The following is a 22,065-nucleotide window of genomic DNA, read 5'->3' as shown; positions in this document are numbered from 1 at the left end:
TTTGTATGGAACTTCCTATGCCTCAGTTTGTGACCATTTCCCCTTGTCCTGTCACCACACACTGCAGAGAAGAGTTCAGCCTCATCCCTTTACCTCCCACTCCTTAGATATAGATGTGAATCAGATCCCCACTGAGCCTTCCTTTTTCGAGTCTTAACAGACCCAGGTCTTTCAGCCTTCACTCATAAGGTACTCCACATCCTTTATCATCTTCATAGCCCTCCACTGAATTCTTTCAAGGAAATCCTGGTCTTTTTTTGTACTAGGGAGCCCAGAACTGGCCTTCTTGGCCACCAGGGCACACTGCTAGATCATAGCCAGCCTGTCATCCACCAGGACACCCAGGTCCCTCTCCTCAGAGCTCCTCTCCAGCAGATCATTCTCCAGCCTGTACCAGTGCATGTGGTTATTCCTCCCTACGTGCAACACTCTACACTTCCTCTTGTTAAACCTTATCTGGTTTCTTCCTGCCCAGCTCTCTAGCCTGTCTGTCCAGGTCTCACTGAATGGTAGCACAGCCTTCTGGCATATCAGACATTCCTCCCAGCTTTGTAACATGAGCAAACTTTCTGAGGGTGGACTCCATCCCCTCATCAAGGTCATCGATGAAGATGTTGAACAGGATCTGACCAAGCACTGATCACTGAGGGACACTGCTAAGTACAGGCCTCCAACTGGATTCTGCATCACCAATCACAACCCTGTCTAGTGAACAATTTCTCAGCGTTGAGAGTATCTTGGAGTACTTCTATAACTGCCTTGTTACAACACTGCATTGTTGTTACAAGAATTAAGCTGTTTTAAAAAATACTAAAGCTTTGGAGATCTCTTTTCTGGGTCTCTCCTGAGGTTTTTTTAAGTTTGAGTACAACAAAGAATTTTTTTTCTTTGCCAAGTTCAAACCTAAGAAGAAAACATGCTTTCATAAAGTTAAACTTTGGAGTTCTAGTCAAACACTAGAATCAGTAAACCTTAAAAAGCAAGAAGAAAAAATAAAATACAAAGGAAGGAAAATCCAATACAAAAGTTTTTTTCTTTTAAATACAAAGAAGCACGATAGAACAGAAGCTAGAGCTCTTGAAAAGAAAATCGAGGCTCAGAAAAAGTTGGAAAAAAAGCAGATAAGTTTTGCATATGCAGACCACCTAGAACAAGTTGAAGGTACTTGCCTCTGCAAAGCTATAACTTTTTTTTCTAGACAACTGCTCGCTTACTGCTGATCTCTGGAAAAATATGGACATTTTAGTAGCAAAAGTAAATGGGTCATCAGCTTGAGTTTGATGAACCCCTAAAACAGCAGTCAGCTCTGAACTCCATTTTTCTGGATTCAGACAACACTTTTGTTAAGCCAATGTGCATGAACACCAATGGCCAGTTGCAAAAAATTATATTCACAAACAATACATTGGATGGATTTAGAGGTACCTGTTCAGACTTCGGCATAAATGATTTAAGGACCAATTAACAGTCTGGTGAAAATTAGACTAAAGTCCCACAGGTTCAGGTGACTTTGGCTGCAGTCCTAAGGCTCTAATCCTACCATTTACAGGCTGTTCTTGGATTTGCCATCCCTCTGGCATATGCCATGGCTTAACCTTGTGAAGTAAGAGTCCCTGCACATATCCATACATATTAAACTAAAAATCAGTATCTAATTCATCCATTTTAGTGATTTACATACATACCAAGTTTGACACCTGCCTGTTTGGTCTGCTATTCTGAGCAATGCATCATTGCAGGTAAGTTCACAGCTAACAAAATACTGGCATTATGGTTGAGCATATTATGTAACCATCTAGGGATATAGCAGGTTTTTAAGCTCCTCCATGTTATGTTTGTTTTTTTAAGACTTAATTATAGATTTATTTTACCTTGAAGCAAATACATGCTAAGCATAAGTTTCATTTTACATAGTAGCACAAGAAAAAAGTATTTATTGATACTAAAAAAAACCTTGTGAGGAAATAACCATGCTATTTTCTAACAAAAATCACACTGTTGCACTATGTGGTCTGCATTGCTAATCCTTAGGAAATCCTCACAATGTCAGTACAAACATTTTTAAATATTTATGAAAATACTCAAGCATGCTACAGAAAGTTTTGATCCACTGCATTCCATCTTTCAATCCCTTCAGATTCAGTGGAATTAGATGCAAGGAAAGTATGTGGCAGGCTTTCTAAATTACCTGTCAGAATGAGGTAAGGAGACATTAGAAAAAGAGCAAAAGACATGACAGGACTGGATATATACACTCTAGTCCTTGGAAAAAGATTGAGACCAAGCTTCTGAAATAATGATATGGATTAAATATACATTAATGTCATAGAGAACTGTCTTCCTATCCCCTTAAATCAAGGGTCAAAAATAACAACACAGAAGAGCTGTTTGGGAAGAATCAAGTTAAAAATTGAAAATTACAGAAACTAGAATGCAGATGGATTCAATTAGACTAATTATTAAAAACAAAACATGAAATGTTCTTTTTAATTTCAAGCATTTTTCGAAACAGATGTGATTGAGTGTTTTCTATCATCCATTCACACAAACGCATTCTAGTGCGGTACGTATACCATCAGGACATAGTCTGTGTGGCAGTATGTGCTTACTTATGTGTGTTACTAAAGAAAAATATGCTAAAGAGATATTGAAAATGAAAGCGCAGTTAGTATTAGGGACATCTTCAGCCAGATATGAGAAAGAACCTACGACTTTATAGGTTTATAGGATTCTTTTCAAATTTTTAATTCATCCTGTCTAAGTAAGCTGTCATGAAGGCAGACTTTGGGTATGGGTATCAGTCTGCAAAGAGAATTTTCCTGTAGATTCCCTAAAACATCTTAGCTTCATAGAAGTTAAGTAGTTTAAAGGCTATACTAGTTTACAACTTTGCCTATTATTTGAAAACTATGAACTCTGTTACTCGAGTATTTGTGGTAACACATTACAACTACTACTACTATTCACATTTTTTCTTACTTTAACATGAAAGGTATGGGATTTATTTTTCTTCAACTAGAGCCCAAATTTGATGTACTCTTAACACATAGTAGAAGTAAAATTCATTTTAATATCTGAAAGTTGAAAAAGCACTTAGAATACGTACCAAAACAAAGCTCCAAGATTTCAACTCATAATAATGCACAGATGTCATGCAAAAGTTATAAGTAGAAAGTCAGATGCAATTTAAGCGAACAAATAGTTCCTTGACCTTTATTTACTGTAAGTAGCTGCTTGGAAACTGTCTTATGTTCTAAAGTACTGCAAGGTAGCAGGTTGGTCCAACGTGTTCAAAAAACTGAAGCATTCATACTCAGTGTTTGACAGTATTTGTACCTCTCTGGTGCTCTTCTACCATCCATCACTATCATCAATTCATCGCCTTCTTTCTAATATGAAAGAATACATCTCTTGTCTGTTTGACAAGAAAAAGTCAGTGTATGACACATTTAGAATGACTTACAAGCTTAAAAAAATAGAGATGTTGAAAAACCAAACACACATACACACAGCAATACAATTTAATCAATTGCATTAACTCACAACTGTATCATAACAGTGGATATCTTCTTTTTGTATTTATAATTAGCAATTAAAAGGTGAAAGTTTAGCTTAGAGAGCTTAGATAAAGTTTTAAAATAACCAATGATGCAAAAAAAAAAAAAGTTACATTCAAAGGTCTTGCTAAAATGGAGTTTACTGTAATGGAATTTGAACATGGAGATGAAGACCGGGGGTAGCTCCACAGAACATTGCCATCTATCATTTAAATGGACTCTAAGGAATCATCACTGAATAACTGAGAGGATAGACTCAAAAAAGCTAGCACTGCTCTTAGAGATAAGAAAAAGATATAATACATAAACAAATAACCAGTATTAATGGAACAAGCATGTTTATTTGTAAGAACAAATCAAAGGGAGAGTGCTATAAAAAGAAATACACCCAGTTTATTAGTGGATGAAATAATAAAGGGTAGGACATCGTACTGATAGCTGGTCTTTTTATAAGCCTGATGATACTTATCACTGAACAGCTCACCCCTTGCTTGGTATGAAATTCAAAGATAATACATTCTTAAAGCAAAAAAGTTGTTGACAATTGTTTATGCGGACTTTTTCCTGCTCTATGTATTTTTTTTTTTTTGTAAATCAGTATCAAATTGATTAATTTTACCTTATTTCCTCTTCTCAGAAGTTCTTCACTACTTTATATTGTGTTCAGACACTCTGAACGCTTTAGTTTTAGGACTTCTTATATAAGAGTGTAAAGCAGGTTTAGTATGAGTTTAAAGAAAGCAGCCCTTCCCAGCAGGTTTCACTTGAAAGCAAATTCATGCTTCCATACATTTGTATTTTGTGCTCAAGTGTAATACCAATGTGCTGGTCCAAGAGAAAGCTGGTACAAGGATGGAGTTGTTAAATGTGTTGAGTTACAAGAATTATTAGCAACCAAGGCAAAAAAAATACATAAAATTTTCATGTTTATTTAATTCCCAGGAAACAAAGCTGGGGGGAGGAGAATGGAGATGCATTTCCTTAAAAATGCTTTAGGAAGCCTCCAAATGATGTCTTACGGTATCCTTCAAACAAACAATACACTTAAATGAATCTTTTTTTTTTTTTTAAGTAAAATCCATTATATTTTTTCTTTACTAATGAACTGAGAAAGCTGCACATTTGGAGCAATAATACTTACTAGTTTGCACTGCTTATTTAACAAAACTAGAATAGTAATTTCAATATTCATTTAAATATTTAAAAAGATGTGCCATAGTTATGCAGCTACCAGTGATTTACTTTTTCCTGTTTTGTACTATAGTGACAAAATATAGAATCCAAAGCAGATGATGATTCTGTTAGTTTTGTTATTTTTAGGATCTTACTAATGATGCGTTAATTTTAATGCTCCTCAGTACACAAAAGAGCAGTCTATAAGAAGGTGAAGAACAAATCCTACTACTACTTAAATTTCACTGAAAATACAGTGTGGTGCTTGTACAACCAATTAAAACCACTCTGAAATTGCTGGCCTAAATTATCTCCATCAGTAAGACTTTTTTTTCAGGAAGATCAGACAGCAATTGTGGGAGGAGAAAGTTTCATCTGGGGTAAGAAAACACAGAATGAACAAATGCTTGGTTAGAAATTATAACAAATAATTAGAAAAAAGATCAAAATAGCTAGAATAGCTAACACACGTGCTAAAAATGAATTAAAAGTAATGTTTTTCAGCATTCTGTGGGAAACTCCAATTTAAAAAAAGGGCAAAAGAAGGGCAATTCTTTGAAATAAACAATTCTTAGAACTGTTCCAGAAATTTTTGAAAACTATTTTTTAAACTAGTGTTCAAAGGATAATTCCATTTATTTTTTATTTTCAGTCCCTTCACCTACAGAAGTAATGCTTTATTTGTTCTATAAGTCTAAACATAGAAGCATCCTGAATGGAAAAGGTAATAACGAGTTAAAGACCACAAAATTTTTCATCCGTCCAGAACTATTTTCATGTTTATTAAAAACCTTACTATGGATCAAAGAGAAACAAAAGCTGGTTATCACTTGTGATGAATGTGATTCCCAGAAGCCTTGCAGCCATCCATTTCTACTCCAAATAGCCCACCAGCTTTTAGCCTTCCAGGTTGTCACGTACCTGAAAACTGATTCAAGTTTAAATATTCAGTGCTCGATCACTGAATAAATGTGATTTTCTCCACACATAGGAGAAGGAGGAACATGGTAGGAAATGTTGCAACATTATGTCAGCTATTTGAAGCTTCTTAGACTGTATAAAGTCTCACCCCACTGGATGAGAGTTGAGAACACAGACATCGTGGTTGATTGCTATTCGTTGCCTGGGTATCTTTCTCATCTGGAGGAGAAAAGTACTTTTTGAGAGAGGAAATAAAAAAAACTGTCTCACAGAAAACCACAGTGAAGGATTTAATTTACAACGATTCAGTTAGCTGAGACAAGCTTTTCTGAGATCACTCATAATTTTAGAATTAATTCATATTCTCCATGCATGATGTTCACACTAAACCCAAGTACAATCCTGCCTTCCAGAAGAGGTCTCAGGTTGCCTTTCTAAAAGAACAAACCAGATTCTTTATGATAAAAAAAAGCCAGTGCTTGCTCATAACTTTAATCTTTCAACTCCATGACAATGTTAGGAAACAAATCCATTAATCTTACAGTAAAAGGATGAAAGAACTTGGAACTTTCTACAAGGGCAACCCCTGGCTTTTCGTTCTGAAGCACTATCTGAAAATCCCTTTAAAACAGCTAATATGATGGATTTTAAGTACTCAAAACTATGCAACAGAAGTGCCTTGTGGGACCAAAAATCTCTACTACTGACCCTAGCAGAATTTACTTAACAGAGAAACTGACTTCACATACATACAATTACAAATTAAAAGTTAAAGTATCAATGAACAAGAACGTCATCGACAACATAATTTCAGATACTTGCAAAAAGTGGCTATATGGGAAAAGTCTCAGTAATATGTTCCAGATAATAAAGTTTTAGTCCAGTCAGAAATCTGTTTTCTTAGTGTTGCCTAATTTGTCAGACAGAACTAACTTTCAAGACCTTTTCCCTGCTTCACTGCAGGTACCTTGACCAATAAATCATAGTACCCTGCCTCAAGTTCTTAAGTTATGCAATGAAAGGAATCATACCAGCCAACACCGTAAAGAGGTTTAAAGCAATAGATAACATTTAAAAGCTTGCTAATATCTTAGAAGTCCACTTGTTTAATCAGTAAATTTGATATAACGATTGTTATTTAAATGTTTCATGTTTAACTATAAATGAGCATTTGAAAGTTCACAGCACTTATCTCGAAGATGTCAACAAGAAGCTTAGTTTGGTCACATTAATTTCATCAGCTATATGTATTTCATATAACAAGGAAGTTTGAAGGACAAGACAGTTGAGACATGAAAGGTGAGGAACTGAAAGGATGGAGAACTCTAGCAGTAAGAAAACCAATAAGATAAGAATTCAAGGAACGTAATATGAAATATTTGAAAACAGCAATGTCTAAGAAAATGAAATGAGAATGACCTGATCTTGCTTATAACTGACGAGTGAGTAGAAAGAAGCAGAAAGTAAGAAGAGAGGAAATGAGCAGGTATGTATGTTTCAGAAGGGTCAAAATCATATCTTGTGGGCACCAACTGAAAACAGTAGTTTACTATACTGCAAGATAATTCCTTATTACAAATACACTCTACCTAATGGTTAAAGCCATTGAATCATAGTATCTCTCATAGTAAGGACACTAAATACCTCATACTAAGTTTAACTACTGGCTACATTAAATGCACAGTTTGAATTTGTATGTAATATTTGTATCACAGTAACATAATTTCTTCTAAATATCCTGGTTACAAATAGAAACTGATATTCTGCTTGAACTGCTGCTGTTTCTCCATCATTTGAAAATACAACTTATTTATACTATATTCCTAGCTTTAAAATTTTTGACAAAGAAAAACTAATCATCCTGCCCCCCTTTTCACATTTTAAGCATCCAGAAGTCTATTAAAATCATGATCCTTTAAAATAATAAAAAAAAATTAAATATACTCTTGATACAAATCAAGATGAGTAGCAGCACTTAAAACTTCGGTGTTTGCTGTTGGTGTGATATCAAGAAACAGAACATGCTGCCACATCTTTTTAATAAAAAAAATAAAAGCTCTTCACAGGCCTTAGAGAGTCAAGATTTATGCACACTATAAATAATGCAGCATTTTCAACTGCAGAATATAACCAGCATGAAAGCTACAGAAAAATCCTCCTCCATAACTAGAAGTAAATTGTATAATGCTCATTAATTTCTCTGATCCTATTTTAAACACTAAAACTCACATTTGTAATGGAAGCTTCCTATACGTGTTTTGATTTTGCAATGTCACATTTTTATCTTAGAGGTTCAGAAAAGAGGAGTTTACCTATGAGACAAAGCAGTCTGCCATATTTAAATCTCTCCTATAACAGAAGAGAATTCCCCCACTGTCCTGTCTATTGCAGCCCTCCAAAAACAGGCAGGATGCTTGCTAGGGATAACAAGATCTGGAGAATCTCAGCCACAGATTTGATGCCTTACGAGCATTTCATTTACATAGTGCTTCTTTCCTATTTAACTTCATAGCAACTTGCTGTCTTCAGTCCTTGTTTACTAAAGCTTTATTGTTAAAACTTACATCTCTCCAGCTTCTCCACATTCATTTTCCCAACTATTGTCAGGCATATAAGACAAAACTTCATTGTGGCCTGTCAATGTAAGCACCTCCACTCTCTCCCAGGGGTGAGCAGCTTTCTGAAAATCCTATTACTGCCTCACTCCCCAAATCCCCTTTGCTTCTTAGATTTCACTCCTTTGTCTGTTTTCTCAGACTTTTTTCCTTCATTTTATAAGCCACGAAACAAGATTTCTGACAAACTCACAATGATTGAATCCTGTTTTGCATCTGCACTGCAGTCACCAACAACTTCTATTGTACACACTCTTCAATGTTTCCTGCCAGATTCTCAAAGAGTAACTTACATTAAGTTCCCTATACCCAAAATTTTGCTTCCTCAAGCTGAAATACTGCAGTAATCATTTATGAAACTCTGTTGAAAGGCTGATAACTTTTTTAAGCACTTCTTAATTTTTTGTCTCCTTGGATTTTGTTGGCTACCATTTTGTTTTGGTTTACCATATGCATAACTTCTCAACTAAGAATTCTCCTGTATCATGTAAGATTTTGACCAGTTGTCTAAAGGCTATATCTTAGATATCCTATAATTGTCTCAGAATAGTGCGGATGACAAAATAAATAGATTATAAAATGCCTCCAATTCTTTATGCACTTGTGTCATTTCAGTCATCACTGCACTGCAGGATGCTAACGAGCAGAAAAAGTACTGTCTTTTTCCTGCAGCGTCTGCATTAGTTTTGTCTAGCTGCAGTTTGCACACTGGTGGTCAGTTTCTGACCTTGGGCAGTTCTGGGATTTTTAATTTCCTACAGAGCATAAACTCAGCTCTGATGTCCCTCAGAGCACTCCCATCTTGGCCCAGTACTGTTCCTAATCTATATGCTGGAACTTAGAGGACAAATTCTTCGGCAATGTTTGCATACCTCTGCATGGGTTCTGATACTAAGCTATATCTTTCTTCAACACCTTCTGTCCCTCAGGCATTTTTATTGCTTTCACATCATCTCCTTTATCTTCACTGCTGGATTGGTTGTACCACTTTCCATCTAAATTCAACAACAATAAACTCCCCAGAAAGGAGTAGGGGGAGCAAAAAGGAAGGAAGCAGGCTATTCATACTAGGAAAAGTTGTTTGACTACAATTTCTGCTATTTTTCTTTAGTACACAGCCATTCCTTTATCTAACATTCAATCCAGATATGAGAGAGATGAGAGCTGTTAGTCTGGTGACTGATATTTAAGGCTTATATCCATTCTATCAACTTACATTTATTTCATCTAAGATACACCACTCTTATTACCTGGACACTGATAGAGCACTGGTCAGTGCTCTTATTTCATCTATCAAGATACTGGTGAAACTAGCCATACTTCCAAACCTATTTGCTGACAAATTGGAGTTTATAAATAAAAAAACCAACACACTGTTGCTTGCATCTTCCCTGGAATTTTCCAAACCACTTATTTTGGACAGTAGAGGTGTTTATAGAAAGACGACTTGAAAAAAAATCTCAACACTGAAGTTTTGTTTTTTACATGTGGGTACAGAATCAGTCACATATTCCAAGAAAGATTTGATGAGAAAAATCCTTTAAGCAGTGACTACTAAGATGCATGGCTCAGTTATCTTATAGATAATTGACTAAAACCAGATATTTTCAGTGGTGCACCAAACACACAACTGGCCAAACCATACCAAAGGTACTCAAAGGATTTTTGTTGTGTGCTTCTGTTGTCACTTCCACTGCAGGTTTCTGCATGATGAGCACTGACACACACACAGATCTGTGAGACACTTCAACTGCCATCCTTAAGGACAGAAGAATCCCTCAGATAAAGAACACATACAATAAGGAGTATCAAAGACATCAACAATACTACAAAGAACAGTGGGAGCGATGAGCTTGCTCTGAACAAATAGTTGTTTTTTTTTCCCTGCAGCATTCTTCCATTGATATCTCTGTCCTGAAAATCAATGTGAACATGCTGGAAACACACGAGGATGACACTGTAGTAAAAAGCTTAAGAGCTGCATGAAACAATGGAGACCGACTCTGAAAGCCTCAGAAAGGCTCTTGCAAAGAATAATTACAGAAGCCCGAATCTCCTTGAGAAAGGCTTTTCATTCTTTGGTACTCTTCAACAACTGAGTAGCATCAATATTATGCATAGCACAGAATGGCCTTTATTATCTGGTTGATCAACAGTAGCAGATTAAGATGTTTAAACAAGCAGAATCAGCAAATTGTCACTAGCACAAGCATTATAGTTTGAAAAGTTTAGCATCAAATTGTGGTAAGTTCTTCCTCACAATGTGGAAAAAAGAAGCTTCATCTCAAAAATCCAGTCATTTTTAAGAGTTTTCTTTCTTTTAAAATAGATTGTTAAAATTGATATGTTAAATTATTTATTACTGCACATTTAACAGTTATACCTCTTTGTGCTTCCTACAGGAAGGCAAGGAGTAAATACAAAGGCATAACAGACATTTCTGAAATCCTCTGGGTGCCACTCTATTCTACAGTATATGAGTGCAGAACAGTGACTTTCCCGAGGACTTTCAGCTCTGTCTCACCTGCCACTCAGTAGCAAACAAGTAAATTAAGCAGTTAAAATAGATTAAGCAAATGATCTGAATACTCTAAATAGAGAAAAAGTAAAAGATGAAAAGCTTTAGATTTTACTGATAGGCGTGGCCCATTTCATTCCTACATATGCCTTTAAACAAAATGAAGTTACATTATGTGTTGATGCTATTTATTGTTATTAAAAATACAACTGTCTTATTTTCATCTGTCAGTGGTAAGAAATGTCATAACCATGATTTTCATCCTATAAATCAGAAAACACTGCCAATTTCAACAATATCATAAACTGCAGTGTCATGACCACCAAGAAAATTCAAGCAGAGCAATTCTTGCTGTAGAGGTGCACATTCATCCTTGCCCCTGCTCATAACTGCAGCTGATGATTACAGCACTCTGCCTGTAGCTGATTTAGCAAAAGCCATCTGGATGGGAGATGGCACAGCAATTTCCTCCACCATTTCAAAAATCCTTGCAGCTGAGCTTTTACACTTTTCATCATAAGAAAGTACTTGAATGTCCCTAACAAAATATATTGTCATTGGTCAATTTACTTATCCCATACAGTATCTGAACAAACTTCATATCACATAAACCCCACAGTTTACATTTGCCAACAGATGTTTTTCTTTCTGGACCAGATGGTATATTGAGCCTACTGTGATGTAATTCACATCTGCATTATCAGCCATAAAAGTTACTGCTTTCCAAAAACTGAGTTTTCCTGCTTATCCTAAGATGTTTTTAATAGCCATAACATTGATAATCGGGGAGGTTCTGGTGGAGAAAAGAAGGTCTCAACACATGAAGTAGTTTCATATAACAATATTATTTTTCATTTTGTAAAACTATGCCTAGGGAAACTTAAATCCTTTTCACAGATTCTTGTGTATTTTTAACATAACTTCCCTTGTAACATAAACACTTTCCAAATAAGCTCACTTGCTGCAATAAGTATCAGTGTTATGTCTTTTATTAATATAACGAATTGCTAAAATTACAGAAGTTGGATTATTCTGAAGAGGGTACTCCCATACTCCCCTTTCCCACTTGTAAAATAATTACCCATAATAATGATTTGTCACAACTAGACCACAGAGACAGCTGTTTAAACCATATTGTGAGGTTTAAGGCAACTTTCCTTGAATTCTGTTAATGTAGTTCTATTTACTTCAGCTCTCAGGAGATCATCAATTTTGGCTTTATGCATATTTCAAACTTACTTTAAAATTTGTTTATCACAATAGCTCAGCTTCACTCATTTTCTCTCTTGCTGCCTTTACATACGTAAGGGTGAGCAGCAGTTATAATTACCTTTGACCAGTTTTCAGGCCACCCAAAAAAATTATTGGTCACAATCAAGTAGCAAAGAAGGAATAACTTACTGCTTCCTGAGGATCAGGACCTGCTAGAAACTCCAAAGGAATAGATCTCTAAATAGCAATCCTTTCATTATGGTTGCCAGCCCTTAAATGAAGTTAGGGAAGGGAGGACTCCGGGTTCATTTTCCAGTCACAAGTGAATTGCTTACACCTGTGCTCCCAGGGCTTGCCACACCTCCTCACCAGGTGCTCAATCACTGGTTCAGGCTGTGATCTAGTGGCTCCCATAAAATACATCAAAGTTTGATTTTGCAGGATTTGGTCTGAACCAATGCTACTGTACAAGAGAATTGATTACTTCTAGTAACATTTATCATATCTCATTGAGGTTCTGTTGATGTTTCAGGGGATAGAACCACTGCAACATTAAGTTAATCACTGCCAGCTCTAATCATTATTCTTACTTATCCTCCCTTACATTCAAAGAATGCTTATTCTGTGTTTATTCTTTCTTCTATTTGTGGTTCTTAATTTGTTAATGATGTTGTATGTTCATTAAACCAGTTCAAATGTTTCTTAGATTTTTTTTTGGTGCTTTTTTATGGACTTTAGGCATTAAAGTATAATCATTTATCATCTCATCAGGATTGTCATCGCAGCCATCTGTCACAAACCTCTTAGTGAAGCAACCCACTCACCTACACTTTCATTCTCACTTGGGTACTTCTGAAAATCTTTCACTTTGTACACACACATACAAAAGTAGCTTATAGCATCATTTTTAAAATGCTTGGTTAATTAAGCCCCAGTTATTTGCACCTGACAGAAATTTGCTCAGTGATGTTCCATTTCCCACTTTCTGATTTTATATGGTCACCAGAAACATTTGGATCCTGTAGGCAAGCAGGCAGATAAATAAAGGGGTTGTTAACCCCTTCAGAAAGGGACAGGAGGAGAGCGCTTCAGTAGTTGCAAGTGAAGTTCTACAGATATACATCCTCCCCCTCTAGAAGTTGGATCTAACAGAGGCTAAGACAGAATGAGAGAAAAGTGTCTCTATTCCCTCTGTAACACTGACATTTTGTACAGTTTAATGCTGCTACATGGATTACTTTTTAGTACTGATGCCACGAAAGATTCAAACAGCATCATCTATCAGTTGTGAAGAGCCCTGTGAAACAGTTACAGCCACGCAACTAGACTCTCTTTCCAGAAAAAACACTTCTCACTCACATATCATCACAAAATAATATCTAGCAGCCTTTAATCCACTTAGAACTGTAGAGCAAATGGTCAAAAAGCACAAAAGTGTATCTCTTACAATATATTTGTGTTTAAACCATAGAAAACTAATGTAATTGTTCCCTCCCTGGAAGCATTCAAGGCCTGGCTGGATGGGGCTTTAAGCAACCTGGTCTAGAGGGAGGTATCCCTGCCTAAAGCAGGGTGGTTAGAACTAGATTACTTAAAGGTCTCTTCTAACCCAAATCATTTTATAATTCCATGCGTGTTTAAAGATAAGGATCCTTAGAACTTGAAAATCCTAGCTACGCTGCTCAATGTTGTTTTTGTGCCACAGAGGAATGCAAAGGCAGTATTTCCTGGCCATTGCATAGTAAAGCACGGGGTTCATAGAGTACATTTATGGAAGCCTGGGACCATATGGTTTTTCACATCATACTTACACTACCAAAAAGTGATCACTTTTAGACTTGTATAATCAGCAATAGTTTCTAACTGCAGAAACACTCCCACCTAGTCAGACAACTGCTTAAACATATCAAGCTTCATTTTGGAAGTTATATAAACTCCTCTGACTCTCTACCCTGCTGTGAAGGCAATTTCAAACCATCTCTTTATTGATAGCTAGAAATGTACAAAGATTACAATTTTATCTTCAAAGTGCTGGGATAAGGTTTTTATTATTTGCCCTTTTTTTTTTCAGATGTTGCAACCATCAATTTCTAGAATATAATCTACTCTTCTCCCAGCATAGGCATCTCCTACTCTATAGAAGCAGAGACCATTCTTGTTATTTTCTGTTATGTGGTAATGCAGTTTCCTGAATAGAAAAATACATTGGAGCTGACAGAAAACATACAGCAATTTGTATAATGTCTTCATAAAGATACAAATACATATAATTATGCTACTTCTGCTCAAAAGGCTTTTTTTATTTAGTAGAAATGCTTACAAGTCTGATTTTTCCTTATAACTTCAAAATGAGAAAGGATTTGGGAAACTCAGTCATTTCCAAAAATCCCTTTGAATTGATTTTGAAGAGGACAGAACACAGAAGGTAATAGAACACATAGCATCATTCTTTCTTTCTGCACACTAAAAAAATAATTTTAAAAAAAGCTTATTTTTCAAATGACCATTTTTACTTACTAAAATAGAGCAAACAAGTAGTCTTAGCACTGACCCAACATGCAGCTCCGCAGAGCCAATCACCAGCTGCAGATCATCAATGACACTGATCAGCCAGGTTATGTAACAACCCACACAGTTCAAATCATAGAGCTTGTCTGTACTATCAGTAGCATTTGAGAATACTGTTTGGAGGTATTAGGTTAGATGGTATGGGTTAGGTCTAATAAACATATATTAAGAAGCATTATTACCATTGATTCTAAAAGCTCTACCAAACTGTGGGAAGATTTCAGTACTCTCATGGTTCCAGATCTTTTCAGTGGATGAGGTTTTATTTCCATTATGCTGTTCCATCTCATATCTCCAGTATGATTTCTAACTTTTCTAACAGCCCAAGTCAACTAGCACTGTCAACCGTTAAAATTATTACAGGCCTGAATCCAGTCAAAATTGATTTAACAGTGGGAAGAAACACCATGTTATCGTTTAGAATTCATTTATTAAGAAGACAGAATTTCATACTGCATTTTCTTATCACTCTGTTTTACTTCTCTAGTGAGGGCATGTACATTCTGGCCTCTTAAGTGTTAAGTGACAGGATGCGTAAAACAGTCTCTACTTGCACATAGGGAATTTTAGATTGAAGATTAATAAAAATTCCTTTGTAAATAGGGTGGAGCACCGGACCAGGCTGCCCAGGGGTGTTGCAATCTGCATTCCTGAAGATATATAAGAGATACGTGGACATGGCACTCAGGGACATGGTTCAGTGATAGGACAAGATAGTTCAGGTTGGTGGTTGATGACACGATGACCTTGAAGTTATTTTCCAACCTGAATGATCCTGCATTCTTGAATCTTAACATTTTCTTATTCCCATGTATAATTATTGCTAGCTACATCTACTATCTACTGTATCTCTTGCTCTACCACTGTATGCTCAATGAATTTGGGTAGTGCTATTCGAGATTATAGTAACTGAGACTGTAGCTTCTTCATCGGAGATGTTCATAACAGCAACAATATTCCTAATAGTCAGACCAGCCTGGTCATCTAGACTGATCTTCAGCTTAATCAAGCATCTCATTAAATAGCACCATCATTTTTTATAACTTTTCCAGTTAACAACTATGTTTTTCCTAATTCTGTCAAATATATTCTAAAGGAAGCTCATAGAAACTGAGGAAAAGAAAAGAATAATGTGGTATGCTGCTTTCTTCTGATCTTGAAGCAACTGATAGAATTTATGTTTGGTAACTTCTCTCATGCAGGTGGCACAATTATAAGTGATGCATAGGCAGATAGGATGTGAGTAATGAATTTCAAATGTTTCTTTACAAGGAAATGAGAATGTTTCATATTTCCTCTGTGCCACGAAGTATGCAGAGAAAGCACAACTGGAACATATAATTTCTGATAAATGTTGGTCAAGTAAAACATATGTTTAGATAAGGTACTGTAGCTTTTGTTCTCTTCCACTAGGATTGAAAAATCTCATTGCTACTCAAGTGTCAGCATCTTGATGCAAAACACACAGAAGGTGCCTCATACATCACCATGTTAATGCAGGAAGCAATGCCAGTGCTTTCTAGTTAGAGCAATTTAGAAAGTGACATTGTATTTTCAGCTCAGCTAGCAAAACTGCACTTTAAAAAGATGATTTTATTGGCACAAGCAAGAATAAAATTCCATGCTGTTACTACATTTTTCTACTTCTCTGATTTAGGTTTACTGTGCAGTCTTTTTAAAAATTCATTGAACAAAACCTGTAAACAGTCAGCATACTTTTTCTAGATGTCATACAATTATCTGGGAAAAAAAAAGTCTTCAATACATTTATACTAATGACATTATGTTTGTTTTAAATTTCAGAATCTAAATTCACTGTGCCATAAAATTAGGATTATCACAAGTTATGGAAAGGATTCATAGCATATCATGAATTTCTGGCAGTAAGTGTGATTGAGCCTATTCATCATTTTTAATTGTTTTCTTGAGTTTAGAAATTCTTCTCCTGACCTGTGAGCCAGTTAGTTTAGTGAATAGTACAAGATCCTCATAGAAAAAACAATGATCCTTTGTTAAGAAACAGTTTTCAATCACTTCCTACAATCACTGGAGCAGATCTTGTAACATTTTACCCCAATGAATACTTGTATTAAACTAAGGGAGAATATTTTTTGTTAGTACACTAGTGGATATGGAAAGTGGGATATATAAACTGTATCCTAAAAGCTCTGAGCATCAAATAAATAGAATTTCAAAACCACTGATATAAGTGTTTTTATAGTTGTAGATATAGATAGGATAATAGATATAGATAGGATATAGATATAGATAGGATAATGAATGAATGTATTTCACAAAATACAACTACTAACCATTTTAAAAACATGTGTTTGCACTTAAAACTGTAAATAGGAACTTCTGATAACACTTGTACCTCACTGTCTATTAACAAAGCATCCTTTAGAAAAACAGCTTCTCAGAAGTGCCTATTTAACCATCAGTAGCCTTGGCACTTGCACTTTAAGTCATTAATATTGTGGTTAAGCAACATATTTCTAAGTCTTGGCATATTTTATGCATGTGTTGAACCTTGACGTCTATGTTGCCATGGAATATTGCCATCATTTCAATATGAGACACCATTACTGTCAGCAATGATAGTTGTGAATGGCCTTGTCACTGCCATTCTGACCTTAGTATGCCAACATGTAGAATCAGCCATAGCAGCAGAAAAAAGTTCAGCCTGTTAAGAAAGAAATTTTTTTAGACCAGTCATGGTGTTCTCAATCATCTTTATTCTACAAATGATAAGTGAACAGTCAGTAAGTAGCTTTAAGCACTAAAGCACTAAATGCCCTCACTGATTAAAGGATGAATGCATTACAAACTCTCCATTATCGTTACAGTCACAGGAGCCACTGGGAACTTTCTAAAACCAAAATATTTCAAAGGATTACTTTCATCAGAAAAGAGATCTCAGATCCAAAATGAATTTCTGATTAAGAAAAAAAGAAGAAGGAAAAGCACTGTAGTGCAGCCAGTTGCCAAATATCCCAAGTAAGCTTTTCATTCCAATGCATATATAGCTACTAATAAATAAATTTCCAGCTACCTGAACTGAGCATAAAAATATTAAAAACTTTCACCCTACAGCAGCCACCAATCTGACCATTTAAACAGTTGTTTTCATGTAGGTTATGATTCAAATTCCTGACCAAGGACAATTACCTGAATCTTCCTTAGACAAAATCAGCTCCAGAAATTTACAGTATTTTTCCTCACAATTGAAGATTGCTACTAAGTTCATTTTCATTCCATAATCCCTTCCTGCATAATGTTTTTTTTTTAAATCTGAATTCTCAACTTGATTACAATTTTTGTAGAACTGTGACCCAACTAGATAAATATTATAGCTGAGGCTCACTTGTCTGAGACTGCCAGACTACATTACTACATAGGTTGTTAAGCTTTATAACCTTTACACAGGTCTATATACTAGAGATTTTGTATATGCAAAATACTTAAAAATTCAGCTAACACTAAACATACACTTCAGTACTATTTTTAATTCAGCTGAAATGTTCTGTATTATTTAGGTACTGCCATAGCTGACAGTTTTTTAACAATCATGTATTATTCACAGAAATTTTAAATTCCTATTACAAGCTAAAATATCATCAGTTAGAAGTTTTCCCCTGGAAGGAAAGAAAAAGCAAAGCAAAACAAAACAGGACAAAAAAAAAAAAAAAAAAAAAAAAAAAAAAAAAACCACACACACAAAAGATTAAAACAGAAAATGGGAAAAGATTCTGAGGAATTCAATCTTTTCTTTTCTAGGAACATCAGTGTGCATAAGGGCTTCTAGTAAAATATTTTTCTTAAATTTTAGTTGTTACAGAGACGCATGTAATATAATGGACTGCAAGACAGGCAGAAGGATCACTGCTGTCAACTGATGAATGTACGTCAGCAAATCATTTTAAGCATTCCTTTCCCATGGTTCAACATAATCCAAGCCAAGATGTGCAAAGATTTCTTCCTCACTTCCAGCTTTGAGAAAGACCCTCTGTAAAAGAATTAAAAACAAAGGAAGTCAATAAGGGTGTTAGAAAGACATTTCAATTGATGTTTTTGCTGTTTAAAAGGAGATAATTTTTGACAGTTTGACCCATTGTATACTCTACAGAATACATTCTCTTCATCAGTGTGCTCAAGCATGACTTTGAAGTGTGAAAGCAAGTTAGAAAATAATTCTAATGCTACTTGATTCTTTCAGTTCTAATGAATTGTTTACAACACTTTGTTTTGATTACTTTGTCAAGTCTCTGTGTGTAAGTGTTAGAACTGAAATAAAACCTATATTTCTCTTCAACAAGGGTCAATAACTTGACTTTCCTAATAAAATCATCAATTTTTATAAATTAAAATAGTAATATTCTCTATAAATTAATTCAAGATGATTCAAAGGTTACACTCATGATGCATATCTAAACATTAAAAGTGTCAATGCTTTCCAAATATACAAAAATAAACAAACAAACAACAACAACAAAAAACCCCACTGACTAGGAGAATATAAATCCTTCATTTGGAGAGTACTATAAAAATGGAAATGGTAGAAGAGAACAGAACAACAACAAAACAAAACAAAACAAAAAAACAATGAAGAAGAAAAGAAAAGAAAGAAAGAAGAGAAAGAAGAAAGAAGGAAGAAAAAGAAAAAAAACGAAAAAAAAAAAGAAAAAGAAAGGATAAAGATTGAAAACTCCCATCTTGGTAACAATATCAAAGAATATTTCTTCCCTAGAGAGTATCTTGCAAGAAACAACAGTATGTTAGATATTTCTGTTGTTGTGATGGTGGAATGTTTTGTTTCTTGTTTGTCTGTTAAATGATTATTATGAACAAGAGAGGGCAATCCATAAGTATAAACTACAGAAAATACATAAAACAAGAAAAAAGACCTTTCACTTATAGGCAGATAATACAGATGCTCATTAATAGAAGTTCTTCATATCCCTGGAACTCCAAATTACATCCCATTTCCTTTGTTCTGCCACATCATTGTTTTCTGCAAGCAAAACTAATTTCACTTGCTTGACAGGGAAAGTTTATAATACAAAGTATCTGATAGAGAATATAATTTTCAGTAGCTGTAAGCCATGTTTTTTAAATGAATCTCTAGTTGATATCTGTCAATTGCTTTAGCAGTATCAGTGTTATTAAGGTTAATCATAACTTATTTCACCACTTTGTCAATCCATGCAGAGGTTACACAGTGATGCAGATTTGTTTGGTTTATTCAATACTGTTCTTTCTTTTTCCTTTGCCCAAAAGAAGGAACTAATAAACTGCTTTCCCATCAATGATGGGAATATTACATTTGTGGTTGCAAACATGACTATTAACTACATCTAATGTAGAATAGCTGCCATCCAAATGTTTTCTTATGTGAACTGCTACCACTTATTTTTCATTTTAGCACTCATGATCCATGCATTGATTAGAAAGAAGGAGAGGGTGAAGGCACAAACAGCACTATTTGGTGATTTCCTAACTAGCACTGCCAAATAGATCTTATATTACTATTGTCACTTGGTTTACTCTCACATACAATACAACAAAATACAACAAAACAGAACTATTAGTCAATGAAAGGAATTCTAGTTTTACTTATATATATTAGCATACGTCAGCAGTGCACAAGTTCCCTTCAGAGGCCAAATACTCATTTGATTGATTTTGTATATACATTATTTAAATGATGAAAGAAAAGGAAAGCATCTCAAATCTCCTTCTCTTTTCCAATTTCAGAGTACTTCCACCTGTCTAACCTAATTCTTGAGTAGCTTAGCTGAGGTGGGTTGATCCCAAACACCAAAATAGGAAAATTTAATTTACAATCTTGTTTGCAATTTCTACAGTAAAGAAGAAAAGTTATTCAAAGAAATCAGAGATTAATGGAAATTATTGTGAATAAACTATAGTTTTTATGAGAAACATGGAGGATCTTGCTATTATTGGAATATTTTTGTCACTGGACATGCACTGTTCTAGTCTATTATACAACCTGTACTTACAATCAGCCTGGATAAATTTCTTAGGCTGTTGAAATGAAACTTTATGTCTTAGAAACCCAGTCCACATCCTGATCTACTGTGGCTATCTTCCTTTCCACTGTTTGATTAGGAAGGAAAAACACTACAATGATACCAACACTGGACTGAATCCTGAATAAAGAAATGAACTGCTGAGGTTGCTTAATCGGGAGACTTGGAAGCTGCTGCTCTGCCAGCAACTGCTCTGCCAGTTTTGTGCACACTCCTGAAAGCAGGCCTTCTCATGCTCTGCACCAATTTCCACTCAACTTTCTTGAAAAGTATCTCAGAAGTTCTCTGTAGCCTTGTATCCTACTATTTACTGATAAAAACTCTTGGTAACAATAGCATATAGCAAAATACCAAAACGAGTAAACTATTGTAATTAATACTATGAACAATTCTCAGCCTGTTATTGCATTTTCTGGCAATTTTCCCAATCTCGAGGTAAATATAGAATGTTTATTTGAATGCAGGTACCTCAAAGTAGAACCAGTATAACACAATTGTTGAAACAATAATTAATGCTTCTGAACTATCAGTCTGCTGAGAAGCAATGTACTTCGGGTTGATATACAGACAGCAAGTACACGTGCAAGCTTCAGTCCGGAAGATGAGACACATGTAGGAAATTTTATTTACCCATTTCCTTAAGTCTTTGGTATTACCTGAGAAACTTAGCTATGAGGCTTCTTAGTTCTTCACTGGTCCAATTCTACTTTCTATGTTATTTGCACATTTGTTTTTGAATAAGTCATAGCAAAATCATGCCCATTCAAAGACCAAAGACATTTTTTCTACACCCTATTTTCCCTGCTTTTTACATTTTGGTGACTTTTGGGTGCTGTACAGCTGTAATTTAGAAAGAATGCAGTCATACTCCAGTGGATTTCATTATCCTTTGGAAAACTATGACACTGTGTAGGAAGCAAACCTCCTCCTTCTGCAAAAGACCCTTAGGGGCAATCATCATTAAGGACTGTCTATGCTTCTGACATAATGTTTCATCAAAGAAAATGTGGGGGTGGGGACACAGGAGTGAGGGGGCTGGAATATTGCCAACAATATATTGTTAACAGATTACAAACAAATTACAAAATTGATGCAGTGCTGCTTCTAGGCAAGTCTTTGGGAATGTTATTCACATACACATTTATTCTAACCTTTGCTTTGTTTCCTGATTATATTGCATATTATAAAAGAACTAACAATAAATAGAGCAGTTAGTGATTTTCTCATTTAAATATGGTCTGGTGTCACTAACTTGATATGGTGTCCAGCATGTGACATCTGTCCACATCAATTTGATGGCTGCAATATTTGCTTTCCTATTTAAAAATTATTAAAATGGAGATACGAGGGCAGTAGGATCATTTCTAACTCAGTAATGATTCCAGTATGCAGAATGATAAATACCAAGCAGACTAAACTCCCATTGTGTTACAAGTCTGGAAATGTTACTG

The 22,065-nt window shown here is 35.2% G+C and overlaps 1 protein-coding gene across 1 annotated transcript in view; it reads right to left on the bottom strand.

The window, feature by feature from the left end:
- Positions 1-18,351: 18,351 nt before the first annotated feature.
- The window catches only part of DNTT (DNA nucleotidylexotransferase), a 74,428-nt gene continuing 70,714 nt past the window's right edge, over positions 18,352-22,065 (bottom strand). The window contains exon 11 of the mRNA XM_065746734.1: positions 18,352-18,570. Coding sequence (XP_065602806.1) covers positions 18,484-18,570 — 87 coding nt within the window. The 3' untranslated portion in view covers positions 18,352-18,483. The remainder of the gene's footprint in view (positions 18,571-22,065) is intronic.

This window comes from Cyrtonyx montezumae, unplaced genomic scaffold (assembly GCF_038088225.1).
Source record: "Cyrtonyx montezumae isolate F1298 unplaced genomic scaffold, pur_monq_1.0 scaffold_4, whole genome shotgun sequence".
Classification (NCBI taxonomy): Eukaryota; Metazoa; Chordata; class Aves; order Galliformes; family Odontophoridae; genus Cyrtonyx; species Cyrtonyx montezumae.
The sequence above is the reverse complement of the archived record's forward strand: the minus strand, read 5'-3'. Positions and strand labels throughout refer to the sequence as shown.